General features: G+C 42.5%; 1 protein-coding gene across 2 annotated transcripts in view; it reads left to right on the forward strand.

The window, feature by feature from the left end:
* CASR (calcium sensing receptor) overlaps positions 2,355–14,818 on the forward strand; it is a 30,562-nt gene continuing 18,098 nt past the window's right edge. Inside the window, exons 1-3 of one of the 2 annotated variants that reach the window (XM_018059989.1) lie at positions 2,355–2,785; positions 5,227–5,533; positions 9,657–10,541. In XM_018059989.1, coding sequence (XP_017915478.1) covers positions 2,598–2,785; positions 5,227–5,533; positions 9,657–10,541 — 1,380 coding nt within the window. In that variant the 5' untranslated portion in view covers positions 2,355–2,597. 2 annotated transcript variants of the gene reach the window in all.

A 14,818-nucleotide genomic window follows, 5' to 3' on the forward strand; every position in this document is an offset into this window, starting at 1 on the left:
CCCATCTAGAAAGTGGAATTGGTATTGCCCTCTTTACCACTGTAAGGTTCAAAATACACTGGATGTTTAAAGGACCTGACATGATGCTAGTTTCTATCTTCCTCCAAAGTACTATCCTGTATATGCATTCATTCAACAAACAAATACTCAGCAATTCCTATTTCAGACGTTGTGCTAACTGCTGGTGAGCAAAGTTGAATGCAATCACTGGAAACAAAGTTACTATTATGTGTGTGTGTGTGTGTGTGTGTGTGTGTGTGTGTGTGTGTGTAGTTTACCTCTGAATGTTGAGGTAGATTCTGCCCACTGGTTGGGGAGCTGCTGAGGGTAGAGAACATCCTTGTGTGTGGCACCTTTATATTTCCAGTCCTTAGCACATGTACTGATTAAATGTATGAATGCATATATGACCAAGGACAAGAAATGAAGCCCAAAGTCTGAGAGCAGGACTGGAGACATAGAACTAGGATGGTCATGGATGTTCAGACATTATTGGAGACAATTCTGTGAATGTTGAGTATCTGCTGGGGTGCTCCTTCCAATGAGGGCTCAGCACCCTCTGCTAGTGTGACTACTGGAGAAGCAGATGGGCTCCTAAGGGGCTAGGGATGCATATGACCATGGTTAAGAGCTTGGAGTATAAAATCAGTTATGCATCTAATTATAATAAAGTGTGATCAGTCTTCCAAGACTGGAACTCCAAGATACAAGATATAAAAAACTCTAACAGGTGGACCTAACTAATCTGAGAGTCCTTGAAGAGTCCTCTAAGTTGCTCACTGCACAACTGAGGGGTTAGTGTGGCTAGAAATCCAACCTGTGCTCCACTCCCAAGCTGGACGAACATCTTGGTACAAGGCTGTGTCTGGCCCACAGGAGTTCAGTTATGGATGTCTGAAAGCTGAAAGACAAGGAGATATTTTCCAGGCATAGTTTAGGCCAGAGGGATCATGGTAGGGGAATGGCATATGTGAGGTCTAAGGATTTTTTAAAAGGCCTGTACTTGAGGATGTAACGGAAGTTCAGTGAGGCTGCAGTGTGAAGTTCAAAGGGAAGACTAGCAAGAGTGAGACTGGAAAGGTATTCATTACAGCTGGCGTTTCCTGTGAGTTTACTAGTTACACTGTGCTAATGGCTCTCCATGCATTATTTTATTGAGTTCAGAGGTTAAGTAACTTTTCCAAAGTCAGATGGTTAGAACTATGGTTCAAACTCCACAGCCTGTGCTCCAAACCACTTGTTCCATAGCATCCAAAGACTTGCAAAGGTGGATTGCAAAGGGACAAAACCAGAGACAGGAAGACCAGTTAGGAAATAACTGCACAAATCCAGATAAGAAATGCTGGTGGACTTAAGATGGCCTTGGGAATGGGAAACGGTGGGTGCATTCCAATGACATTTAAGAAGTAGAGTCTATAGAACTTAGTAACTATTTGAATGTGAAGGACAGTCATGAGAGGAGGGAAGAGGTAGTGTCTTTGTGGATAACATGTCATTTGTTGAGCCAGAAAATGGAGGAACAAGGTTGAGATGAAGGTGAGTTTAGAGTCTGTCAAGTTGGAAGCACCTGTGGGACATTGGGGTGGAGATGCCCAGTTGACAGTTGCAGTGCTTGGGCCTGAGCCTGGCCTGAGCCTCAGGAGAGGCTGTGCAATCAACATGTAGTTGGTGATTGGGAGTTGACCCACAGAAAGGGTGAGACAGAGTGTAAAGTAAGAAGCAGAGAGCTCCTCCTAGGATAATGGTGCTAAGGCAGAAGGACCATTCCCTAGATCCAGCTGTAGAGTCTGGTAGAACATAATCAGACCCTTGATTTATCTGCATCCTTTACAAGAACTGCTCTTCGAAGGTTTATAGAGTATCATTTTACAAACTGAAACCATAGATCTGGAATGAAGAGGCCCCAAAATGGGAGGCTACCATAGTAAATAAAAATAAGTGGCCTTCTCTGACATTTTTGTTTGACTTACAGTCAGATTTAAACTTAAATGTGACCCAATCTGTATTTTCCATAAAAACATGTATTCTGAATAAAAAAGCATTAACAGTATTATGATACAAGGAATAGCTACCACTAGGCCAGTTCTAAGCATTATTCATAGGGAAGAATGAATAGATTAAAATTCAGTGGCAACATCAGTGGAGCTTTAGTTTATCAGCGGCCTCTTTAAACATGGTTCTGCTCTGAATATGGGCAAGTAAAGTTTTCTGTATCTTACAAGAATTGCCATAAACATGAGCCTCTAAGCCATGCCCTCCCCACCTGCCTCTCTAAATGGAAATACTGAGCCATTTCTGTTGCAGTCATCCTAACATGGGATTGAGGCTTAGTTGAATTCATTTTTCCTCTCTTTTTTTTAGAAAGTACTACACACGGTCTCTGCATGATGTGACTTCTGAAGACTCAAGAGCCACCCACCTCACTAGTCTGCAGTGGAGAAGGCAGAAATGGAAATTCAAACACCACGGTTCCATTCTATTAATTCTGTAGACATGTGCCCCCACTGCAGGGAGTGAGTCACACCAAGGGGAAAAGTCCTCAGGGGGCCCCAGACCACCAGCGCTCGTGTCCCTCTCCCTGGAGAGAAAGCAGAACTATGGCACTTAATAGCTGCTGTTGGATCCTCTTGGCTTTTTCTACCTGGTGCACTTCCGCCTATGGGCCTGACCAGCGAGCCCAGAAGAAAGGGGACATTATCCTCGGGGGGCTCTTTCCTATTCATTTTGGGGTTGCAGCAAAAGATCAGGATCTAAAGTCGAGGCCGGAGTCCGTGGAGTGTATCAGGTAAAGTCAGAAGTTGCTTCTCCTCTGGGTGGTTAGAGAAAAGCTGTACCAAACCCAAAATAATTTTTTCAAAGTTGGTTCTCTTTTCAAAAATGGTGATTAGTCGTCATGCTGATGCTTATTATCCCCTCCCCTCATTTTTTTAAAAGAAATTTTTCTAAAAATCAAATGTCAAAGATATTAAATAGAAAAACCCATTGGCTGTTGGAGCCTGTGCTCGGTCACTGGGTAACTGAGTCATCATTGTTCACCTGGAGGCAGTGTTGCTTAATGGAAGATTAAGTACCTAGAAAGAAATTTTATTGTAGGTTTTTGCAAACCTGAGTAGTAAAACCTCCCATTGACCTTAAGTGCCCCCAGTGGTCATAATTGAGTGTTGGCTGCCTCACTCTGATTTTTTTAAGGATTTTAAAGTTGAAAGAAGCTTTAGTGACTGGCATGACCCAGGCATCTTCAAAATGCAGCCCATAGCATTTGGAACCACTCCTATCAGAAAGTCTTATAGAAAGCTGAAATCCTCCTGCTGACACAGAATCCATCTAACTCCCGCATGGACTCTATCTGCAGCCACTTAAGACAGCTAACATGCCCTCTTGAATCATTTCTTTTCCAGACCTAATAGTCTCAGTTTTCTAAATAATTATTTCATGGCATGATTTTCAGACCCTCACCACTCTGGATGCCCTCTGTCTAATGTTCCCTAATTTATCATGACTCCTCTTCTGGCATCTAACACTGGGCACAATTGCTTCAAATAGTGTCTGACTTCTCCAGAGGACAGTAGGCTGTATATCACCACCCTTAATCTGAACATCAGAGACCGTTACTGCACCTCAAGCCTTGACCGGTCTTCTGAGAGAGAAGAGCACTTTCTCTTGAAACTTACAACTTCCAGATGGGATCCAGCACTTCTCCTTTGTCTTTCTGATAGATAGAAAATTAAAACGAAAAATATAATTGTTCCAGCAAAACTGGTTTTCTGCTCATGTTCTAAGGAGGGTTCACAAATTAGATAACATTCTCACATTTTTTAATGAGTGCAGAAAAGCTAAGTACAGAGTTTTGACGATGCTGCTTATAACCTTCACATAATCCATGAGGACATATATCCTCTTTGTTGTACCCTACAGGACAGAGTTGTGCAGGCACCACATACATAGCTGAGATCACATAAGAGCTTGCCCTGAAGTAATATGTATATATTAATTGTATTAAAGAAAGATTGGAGAAGGAAATGGCAACCCACACCAGTATTCTTGCCTGGAAAATTCCATGGACAGAGGAGCATGGCAGGCTATCGTCCATGGGGCAGCAAAGAATCACACATTACTGAGCAACAGAGCACACACGTGCACAGACACACACACACTCACACACAAAGATAGGAAAATCAGTTTAGCAGTATAGATGTTTTGTGTAATGAAAAATTCTATAATATGTCTTCATGACTTTTCAGGTTTAAAAATAAACAAATGAAGGAAATATGAACAAATATCACTAAGAGAAAATGTCACATTAAAAGTTAGACCAGGAACTTTGGGAAGCTAACTGATACAGTGAAGTATAACAACTTATATTTCTTTCCCCCTGCCACTGAGTTCAAGTCATGAAACCCACAATACAAAGAGAGAACCTGCAAAATTGTTAGGTTTTCTTCTCTGGGCACTGATACAGATCTAGAACACTTACCAAGTTCTCACTATGTGCTGTGTCCTGGGAGGGCAAAAGCTATGTCACGGACCCTATTTCTCTTTGTTCATTTGCCTGATTTTTATTTAAAATAATGTTCTTTGAAAAGCAGTGCATGCTCATTTTTAAAAATACAAAGTATGAAAGAGACCAGAAAAAGCACACAATGTTAAAACTCATCATTCTACCGCCCAGAAGTGACCACTGTTTGTGAACAGCTTCCTACACATAATATTTGTTTGTTTGCTTGTTTGTTTATGAAGATGAGATCACTCATTTCTCTTTCCCCTTCAGCCTCCAGAAATGTCATAGTTTAAATTTGTGACTGCAAATCTGAAACTAGTTTTAGGTTCCTATGTGTTAAAATCCTAATCTATTTATATTTTCCCTGATCCTTTTTTTTTAATCTCTGTAGTACTGTTATTGAAATACTTCATATCAGCTACTTCAGATTCTTTACTGGATGATGCATAAAAAGTGATTCATTCTATTACCACAATCCTTGTTGTTATTGATCTCTAACTTTGTGTGAGGCACCACACTGAGAATTTTGTGTAGTTATCTCATATTCACAGCCTCCCTCTGAGGTAGGTGTTATCCCTGTTTTACAGAGAGGACTTTGAGTCTCAGAAAAGGCAATGTCATGAAATTAGAGTTACAGAGCCAGGCTCAAACCCAGCTTTGCCCGGTCTGTACTCTAAAAAAGTTGACCAGAAAGCCTCTTGCTTTCTTCCATTTCTTCTTTCTTCCAGGTATAATTTCCGAGGATTTCGCTGGTTACAAGCTATGATATTTGCCATAGAGGAAATAAACAGCAGTCCAGCCCTTCTTCCCAACATGACCCTGGGATACAGGATATTCGACACTTGTAACACCGTCTCTAAAGCCTTGGAGGCCACCCTGAGTTTTGTGGCGCAGAATAAAATCGACTCTTTGAACCTTGATGAGTTCTGCAACTGCTCAGAGCACATCCCCTCTACCATCGCAGTGGTGGGAGCTACTGGCTCGGGCATCTCCACAGCAGTGGCCAACCTGCTGGGGCTCTTCTACATCCCCCAGGTACCCATGCTGCCTTAGATGGGGCAATGAGGGCAGGAATCAGGAGCAGCAGGCTTGGAGGATGCCACACCCAGTGTTGATACAGTTTGCTGTTATATTTTCCTTTCTCTGGCTTTACTTTGGCACCAAAGATCTTTTAATTATCTGTATTATGACCATTGGGGATTTCTGAGACCCCAAAGCCATCAACGTCTACTAGACCTTCACAATTCTTCCAAAATTCTTTCAAACATAAAACTTTTTTCTTTAACTTTAGTGCTTATGGCCATTCTTCTGCCCTTCCTAAAAGGATGTAAGACCAAATGCTGTAAATTCCACCTTTCAAACCCAAAATATCCGCCATAAATCCTATTCCCTGAAAAGTCTCTGTCTCTCCTCTGGTTGAAAGTTTAGCTCAGAGGAAAGTAGAGCCTATTTTCTCACCAGAACTTAATCATTATCTTGCACATTCTAGAACTGGAAAATATCCTGTTTCATTCTACAAGTACTTGTTGAATGAGCAGTGTCTACTGTGCAAGAGCTCAGCCTAGATAGGGAAATAGATGTCTGCATTTTCAAATACTAACAATTCACTGAAATAAGTGCTTTAATAAATATTCGTTCAAAGTTGCATGTTTTTTTTCACCAAAAAAAGACAGCAAACTCTAAATGCCATTTTGTGACTGATTTTTTTCCCATTAAGTCTATAGAGCAAACCTTTTTTCATGTTAATATTTATAGGTCTGTGACATCATTTTATAATAGTGAAAAATTGGAAACAACCTAAATGTCCGTGGATGGGAGAATCAGCCCAACTGTGTTGCATCTCTGATATCAATTTTTAAATGTAATTATAAATCACACTTTAAATTATTTTCTTCAACATCTAGTATTTAAAATTTGCAAGAGTAACTTTGCTAATTCACATTTCTAGGCTGGAAGGTTTCCATTTCCTTGGTGATAGCCATTATCCCTTTTTATATATGTGGCAACTGAGAAAGTCTTGTCATCATTTCCCGAATCCTTACTTCAGGGAATTAAAGGTGTTTCCCATGGGGAAGCCCTGGCTCTGTAATCTTTGTGCCAAAATGATCTAACAAAGCTCGCAACAGTAAATGTGTTGGACAAGATGCAAATATGCATCTTTATATTTAGCATATTGTGCAGTGCTATTTTAAAACACAATTAAAGCAAATTGTCATGGTCAACAGATGTAAGATGTAACTGCCATCAAGTAAATAAAGAACATGAAGGGGAGGGTTTTAATTCATTGTGGTTTGGATGAAAGATCAAGTTAAGTTGAACTTGAATTTTAAAAGTGTTGAGGAAACCATAATGATTATCAGTCAAACCAATGTAAGTATATCTGTGGCCCCAGTTCTCCATCATGGCTGCATGTTGGAATCACTTCAAGAGGTTTAAACATACTGATGACTAGGACTCACCCACCAGAGATCCTTGTTTAATTAATGTGAGATGCAGCCTGGGCATCAGAAGTTCTGAAAGCTCTCTAGAGGAGTTTAATGCACAGCAGAGCTGGGAACCACTGCCCTGCAAGGTGAGGACTTCTGCCGCTGCTAAGTCGCTTCAGTCGTGTCCGACTCTGTGTGACCCCGTAGACAGCAGCCCACTAGGCTCCTCTGTCCCTGGGATTCTCCAGGCAAGAACACTGGAGTGGGTTGCCATTTCCTTCTCCAATGCATGAAAGTGAAAAGTGAAAGCGAAGTCGCTCAGTCGTGCCTGACTCTTAGCAACCCCATGGACTGCAGCCTACCAGGCTCCTCCATCCATGGGATTTTCCAGGCAACTGTACTGGAGTGGGGTGCCATAACAGAGGCCCCAATTGTATTTCTTATGCCACTCACGCCACCAAGTGGCTGGAACAAGTGAGCTGGCTGGAAAAAGTTGTGGTTAGAAGTTTTCTGAATCATTCATGAAACTCTTCCCTCTTACAACAAAAAAGTTTTGTGTGTTTTTAAGGGGCTTTTTTGGGGGAGGAGTGGGTAATGAAGTGGTATTTATCCCACTTTTATAGTTTGCCTTTCTAAAAGTAGACAAATACTATAAATGCATTCTTTAAAAGAAACATATCCATGAAGGATATGTTTGTTTGTAATTTTCAAATCTTTGAAACCCTTTTGGCCCATTTTTCAAAAGATCAAGAAGTGAACAATAAGGAATAAATTTACAAAAGGCCTGAACAGACTTTTCTGTCACTTGAGTCTGCAAATGGAACTCTCTAAAAACAATAACATCTCAACAATTAATCTAACTACCTGCCTGATGAGATCTCATAATAGAACAAGAAGGAGGTTGTTTCAATGAAAGAAAAAGGTGTCACTTTCACATTATAATTCCCAAAATCAAAGCCCTTACCATTCCCTCATTTCTGAGAAGTTCCATTTAGTGTAAAAATGCTTTGTCCTTCAGAAAAAATGGTCCAGTAACTTGGAACTTCCTAACTGGTGAGCCAGAACACCCAAGGGTGCTGCAGATGAGCTAAGACACTAATCGTCTCTGGGTCTGGGATGGTGGGTGGGGTCTAGGGTGGTCAGAACTAGTCAGTCTCCTCCATTCACCCCACCTTCTGTGTTCGCCATAAGGTGAAAAGAAATCGGAAGCTCTGCACTAATGAATGCTTTACATGATATTTGGATACCCCTTTAGGCAAAGATCTTTTACCACCAAAGATCTTGGCTTTCAATTATTGGTGACCCAGTCCCATGCTCAAATATAGAACTGGCCATGTCCTGGAAAGTGGAAATACATCAAGACAGCTTCTCCAGGGTGTTTTTCAGCCTCTCCAAGTTTTGGAGACCCACATCAAAAGCCTGTCAAGGGACCTCCCTGGTGGTCCAGTGGCTAAGAGTCCAAGCTCCCAATGCAGGGGGCTTGGGTTTGATCCCTGATCAAGGAACTAGATCCCACATGCCAAAACTAAAGATTGAAGATCCTGTGTGCCACTACAGCCAGATAAATAAATTAAATTTTAAGTCTGTCAAGCAGCCTCGACCACCACCCAAAACTGCAGAGGAAAGGGCTCTCAGTGGTGGCTGAGCTCACTGAGAAGCCAGGACAGGAAAGGATGTTTTTCTGACTATATTTGATCATGCGCCTCATTGGTACTGTGATGAAGGGGAATTGAGCCTAATAAACCTAAATGGCTAATTGAGCCTAAATGATAAGCAGTTCTTAGAAATGACTGCAATTGTGGGTACTTCTGTCTAAAGTACTGTGGGGATAGAGTAGGTGGGAAGATAGGCGAAGAAAGAGAGGGAATACCTGGAGACTAGCAGAGAGAAACTAGGCAGAATAAGAAAGGGGAACCCCTGGAGCTCCTCTAAAGAGCCTTAGGTTCATAATCCAAAGGGAACCTGACTCCTTCCAGAAGTGAGTCACGGACAAAGTGTTCATTATAGTAAAGGGGAAGCTAAAATATTCAAATGAGAGTGCGGACCCCACAGGCAGAAGATATGTGCATGGAGCTATTGTAACCAATGAAGAAGCACAGAGAAAGTTAGGAGAAATTATGGAACAGTGCATACAGGAGAAGCAGATCCTATGGTTGAGTTGACTTTATAGCCAGATCCTTTTTTTTTTTTTTTTTGTCTATGGTGGGTTTTTGTTCCTCCACACAGGCTCTCTAGTTGTGGTGTGTGGTTTTCTCATTATGGTGGCCTCTCTTGTTGCAGAACACTTGCTCTTGGGTGCACAGGCTTCAGTAGTTGCATCTTCAAGAAATCTAGAGCCCGGGTTCAGTAGTTGTGGCTCAGGGGCTTAGTTGCCCCAGGCAGGGCACGTGGAATCTTCTCTAGCCGAGCATCGAACCCATGTCCCCTGCATTGGCAGGTGGATTCCCAATCACTAGACTACCTGGGAAGTCCCAGACCCATTTTGAAGGGAGCAATGTGAAGGATCACCTACTAGGAATTGGAATGCTCTTTGATAGACTGGCAGGTGCTTGAGTGCTCACACTGGAGAGGAGCAGATTCTGGGTGTCCTCACGCTTTTATCCTGTCTGCAGTGGCCAGCATGGCCAGCATGTCTGATGTATTAGATCAATGAATGCTCAAAGATTCTCCTCCACACAGCCTTGAGATCCACCTGGCACTTCCCTCACTCATTCAATCTGTATTCTCTCCAGGTCAGCTATGCCTCCTCCAGCAGACTCCTCAGCAACAAGAATCAGTTCAAGTCCTTCCTCCGCACCATACCCAATGATGAACACCAAGCCACGGCCATGGCTGACATCATCGAGTACTTCCGCTGGAACTGGGTGGGCACAATTGCAGCTGACGATGACTATGGCCGGCCAGGGATTGAGAAGTTTCGAGAGGAAGCTGAGGAGAGGGACATCTGTATCGACTTCAGCGAGCTCATCTCCCAGTACTCTGATGAGGAGGAGATCCAGCAGGTGGTGGGGGTGATCCAGAATTCCACCGCCAAAGTCATCGTCGTCTTCTCCAGCGGCCCGGACCTGGAACCCCTCATCAAAGAGATCGTCCGGCGCAACATCACAGGCAGGATCTGGCTGGCCAGCGAGGCCTGGGCCAGCTCTTCCCTGATTGCTATGCCCGAGTATTTCCATGTGGTCGGAGGCACCATTGGGTTTGGTCTGAAGGCTGGGCAGATCCCAGGCTTCCGGGAATTCCTGCAGAAAGTCCACCCCAGGAAGTCTGTCCACAACGGTTTTGCCAAGGAGTTTTGGGAAGAAACATTTAACTGCCACCTGCAAGAAGGTGCTAAAGGACCCTTACCAGTGGACACCTTCCTGAGAGGTCACGAAGAAGGAGGTGCCAGGATAAGCAATAGTTCCACTGCCTTCCGACCTCTGTGTACAGGGGAGGAGAACATCAGCAGTGTCGAGACGCCTTACATGGATTATACACATTTACGGATATCCTACAATGTCTACTTAGCCGTCTACTCTATTGCCCATGCCCTACAAGATATATACACCTGCATACCTGGGAGAGGGCTCTTCACCAATGGTTCCTGCGCAGATATCAAGAAGGTTGAAGCTTGGCAGGTACCTCCTTCTCTTAGATAGCAGTTTACTGTGTAATAAGCAGAGCTGGACTGATCCAAGCAAGACAGATTAAAGTGGTTACCTCAAAAAGTCAATACCTAAATGAGGTCACTAGATGTAGCCTTGGAGTCAAATTGCCTTTTCAAACATCTGGGCAACTGACTTCTGCAAAATTGATAGTAATTTAATTTGATTCTCTGTTTCAAGCCTTGAGCTCAGCTATTTGTTAGGGTAATGGTTCAAAATACCTGAAATATGGTCCATAAATATCTTTAAATATCCCAGGACAGATTTAGTACTGGGTAGAGTGTCTTCATAGTGCTTAAATTAAAGATATTGTTCCCTTGTAGGCAACAAATATTTCTTGAGTACTTATTATATCCCATATGCTAAGGGGCATAAAACCATAAAATTAGTGTCACTATGTTTAGCCAGCTCTTTTGCCTTTGTATTACTCACAATATAATGTGTTGGACCCCAAGAAAGTCAGCTAAGCTTAGGACCCAAGTAAATCAAGGGCACAGAAAAAAAAAAACCTCTTCTTAAAAAGATGCTGGATATTTCAAAAAGAAGCCCTGAAGTAGTTCTCATAAAAAATAATCCAAACTTCAGTGGAACCCCTACTGTTTAGACTTGTTTTGTATTTTTGAATTATACACAGGAGAGACATAACCAAGAGCTTCTGAAGATCAAAGTCTGCCCTGACATATCCCGTGAAGCCATTCATGTCTTGCATACGTACTTTGATTTTTCAGTCAGACCGTGTTTTACGCTCTCTTTGTATTTTCCTCTGATGGGCTGAACTATCAGAGTTCATGATGAGAGGGTAGTGAGGGGAGAGTGTGGTACCCCTGAATATGGGTTGAATGACTCAGCATCCAGCTTCAGCTATGGTTCCCCCTTTTACTCTCTGCATCATCTCAGGAAAGATACCGCTCTAAGTCAGTCTCTCCATGTGTAAAATGACCGTAATACCCAGCCTACTTTCCACCCAAGTTTTTTGGAAAAGGAAATGAGATGATCTATGTGAAAGCAACTAGTAAATTTTCAAACTCTGAACAGGTGGTGATTGTTTTAAGTAGGATTTCCAACATGCCTCAAATTAATCAATAAACTGGGTAAAAATTGATAATGAAAATAGCTTTACATACAGAACCCAACCACCTCAAACCCTTGGGAAAAGTTGCCAAGTAACAAAGGGTGTACATCCTATGTTAGTCACTTTAGCAATTCTCATAGAATAAGGAGTGACTGTCTAGGCTGGTAGAATGAGCCAGGAGGACCTACAGGTTCTCAGCCCTTCTTGTGTATGAAAAGTCTCACTCAGACATCATTGTTGGCTAAATGTTATGAGGGACTGAAAGTTTCCTTCCTCACACTGCACCCTACACACTGCCTAACAAAGAAAAAGGAGCTCTAATGAAGGTCAAAGATCAAAAAGACTTCAGAAACCATGATACTAAGGAGTAGAGTTTCAAGAAAGAAGAATAGACAGTCTTTTAGTAAGTACTAGCGTCTTTCTCTGGAGAAGGCAATGGCAACCCACTCCAGTGCTTTTGCCTGGAGAATCCCATGGACAGAGGAGCCTGGTGCGCTGCAGTCCATGGTGTCGCTAAGAGTCGGACACGACTGAGCGACTTCACTTTCACTTTTCATTTTCATGCATTGGAGAAGGAAATGGCAACCCACTCCAGTGTTCTTGCCTGGAGAATCCCAGGGACGGAGGAGCCTGGTGGGCTGCCGTCTATGGGGTTGCACAGAGTCGGACATGACTGAAGCGACTTAGCAGCAGCAGCAGCAGCAGTATCTTTCTCTCTTCCCTTTCATGTCTCCCTCTCCTTCTTCCTTTCCTTCCTGAGAAGCCTATGGGTAAAAAAAAAAAAAAAAAAACTAAAGAAAAATCCCAGGGTGGGATTGAAGGGGAAAGAGGCTTCCAGCAGGTAGTTCAACAGGTCTGCTCTTAAATGACGCTTTTCCCAGACAAGGAATCAAATCTGGATGTTCCAGGCTGAAACAGACATATGAGGGGGGAAAAAAAAGAATTAAGCTATAGTCAAGAGTAGGACTTTCATTTTCATGAAGGGGAAAATTCAGACCAATTGGCTTAAACAAAAGCATAAACATTATTAATATCTCACAATACTGAAAATCTCAGAAAGACTCCAAGTAAAACTAGACTCTCTCTTCATCTCTTTGTTCCTTATCCCTTGGGGTTAGCAGTTTTCCACCTCTGCAGCAGGTTCAGGATCATAAAATCCTTACTGCTAGGTTATCCTTCCTTCCCAGGATTTCTTGGAAAAGTCCCAGAAACCACATTGATTAGATAGCATGAGATCACAAGTCCATCCATGAAGTTAGGAATGGAGTTGGATCCCCAAGGGCAATCAGAATGCTGTTAGCAAAAGGAGGAGGAAAGAAAAGCTAAGTGGCCAAAATAAAGAGCAGCCACTATACAGACGCCTCAGCTGACCCTAGGACAGATAAGCGTATGTCCTCCTGGCTCACACAAGGTCTGGTACAATTCATCCAGGAGAGGAGACAGGAAAATAGGGTTAGCGCTCTGGGGAGGAGCAACATGTGGGCATTGGCCAGAGTGTCCTGTGTGCTTGCTGTAAAGTCTCCTTTAAGCCTCAGGAACCCAGGTGGTTGGGTGGGCGTTCTGCAATTTAAGATCTTCGCCATGTCTCGGTCTATCAGGAGATGGACCAACAATTATTCACTCTCATTATTAACACCTACATGGAAACTTATCACCTGTACAATCCATACAGTCTAATCCCAAAATTCCACCCCCACCTTCTCTCAATTCTCTTCTAAGCCAATCTGCCTTGTACCTCCCCACAAAGTAGTTAACTCGTTTTTGGCGTAGTACTTATACCTGAAGAGCTGTCAATTTTTGTCTCGTCTGTCATTGTCCACCATGAACTTTTAACCTTTTTTCAAAATTCTCTTTCTTCTGGAAGTCTTTTCTAATTATACCCCTCACCACCACACACACACACACTTTCTGACCATTCTTTTTTCTTCACTTTTGCCACTTATATAGACCCAATTTAATCTTCTACAGCTCCTCAGTTGACCAAAATAATTCTTATCAACAAAGCTTCTGGTTAAATAAAGTCAATCACGATTTTCTTCTTTTGTTGATCTTTTCTCCCCATAAAATTTATCAGTCAAGTCGTATGCCTTTAAAGTAACACTAACAGGTAACTTAAGAGCACACAGCATACAGTTCCCTCCTGACCCCCACAGACACCCTCAAGGCCTCCTCTCACCACTCCTCAACTTTCTCTTCCCTCTGACTCCTCTGCTGTTCTCTGAGCTTCATAAAAGCAGGAATTATGTCTATATTGTTCAGCACTGGGTCCAGAACCTCTGACACCTGAATATGTGTAGAAAAAATGAATGAATGAATAGCAATCTAGTTGATTTGACCTGACAACACAACATAGAGAGAGTCCTTTGTAGACAATTATTCAACCCAACAACCCAGCCTTGAATCAATGACTCTGGCCAGGCTATTCTAGACTCTGATTGGATGAGCTTGGGTCACATGCCCAGGACAATCTAAACTCTGATTGAATGAGCATATTAAATTTGATTTAATAATCAAATTTGAATGGAACATCATGTAAATAAATAGTGAAGGATCCACCTGCTTCCTTTCAGGATGATTGTGCACAAGGCATGCTTCCTGCTTTCTCCCACCTTATACCAGCCACTTACTTGTCAAAAAATAGGCATGCATGGGAATTCCCTGGTGGTCCAGTGGTTAGGAGTGGATGCTTTTGCTGCGGGGGCCCAGATTCAATTCCTGGTTGGGAAAATAAGATCCCATAAGCCGAGTAACACAGCCCCCAAAAAAAGTATGTGTGATGAAAGAACGGTGGTGATAACAGAAGTCAAATGGAATTAATCTTTCTAGGAATTGCCAGTACCATTGGGGTCTGGGAGGGAGGGGATGAATTGAGGTGAGAGCCAGAGGCAGTAGAGGGGAAATAAGAAAACATGACTGAGGTTAGAGAAAGGAGTTGGTCCTGGATTTCCTTACACTCAGCACAGAAAGTGGCCATGAAGCAGTAGACTCTGTGTGAGCTGTCCCTCGTTTTTGTGAACGGAGTGCTTCATGCAGTCCATCCCATTTTCCCTCTGTGCTAAGAAGTTATGTTCATGCTGGAAATTCTAGTTTCTAGTCTTTGGCTTAATTCAATTGACCCTTAGAGTACATACCAAGAGGTGATTCCCATTTATGCTTGTAATGAGCAATAATTTGACTT

Source organism: Capra hircus, chromosome 1 (assembly GCF_001704415.2).
Source record: "Capra hircus breed San Clemente chromosome 1, ASM170441v1, whole genome shotgun sequence".
Classification (NCBI taxonomy): domain Eukaryota; kingdom Metazoa; phylum Chordata; class Mammalia; order Artiodactyla; family Bovidae; genus Capra; species Capra hircus.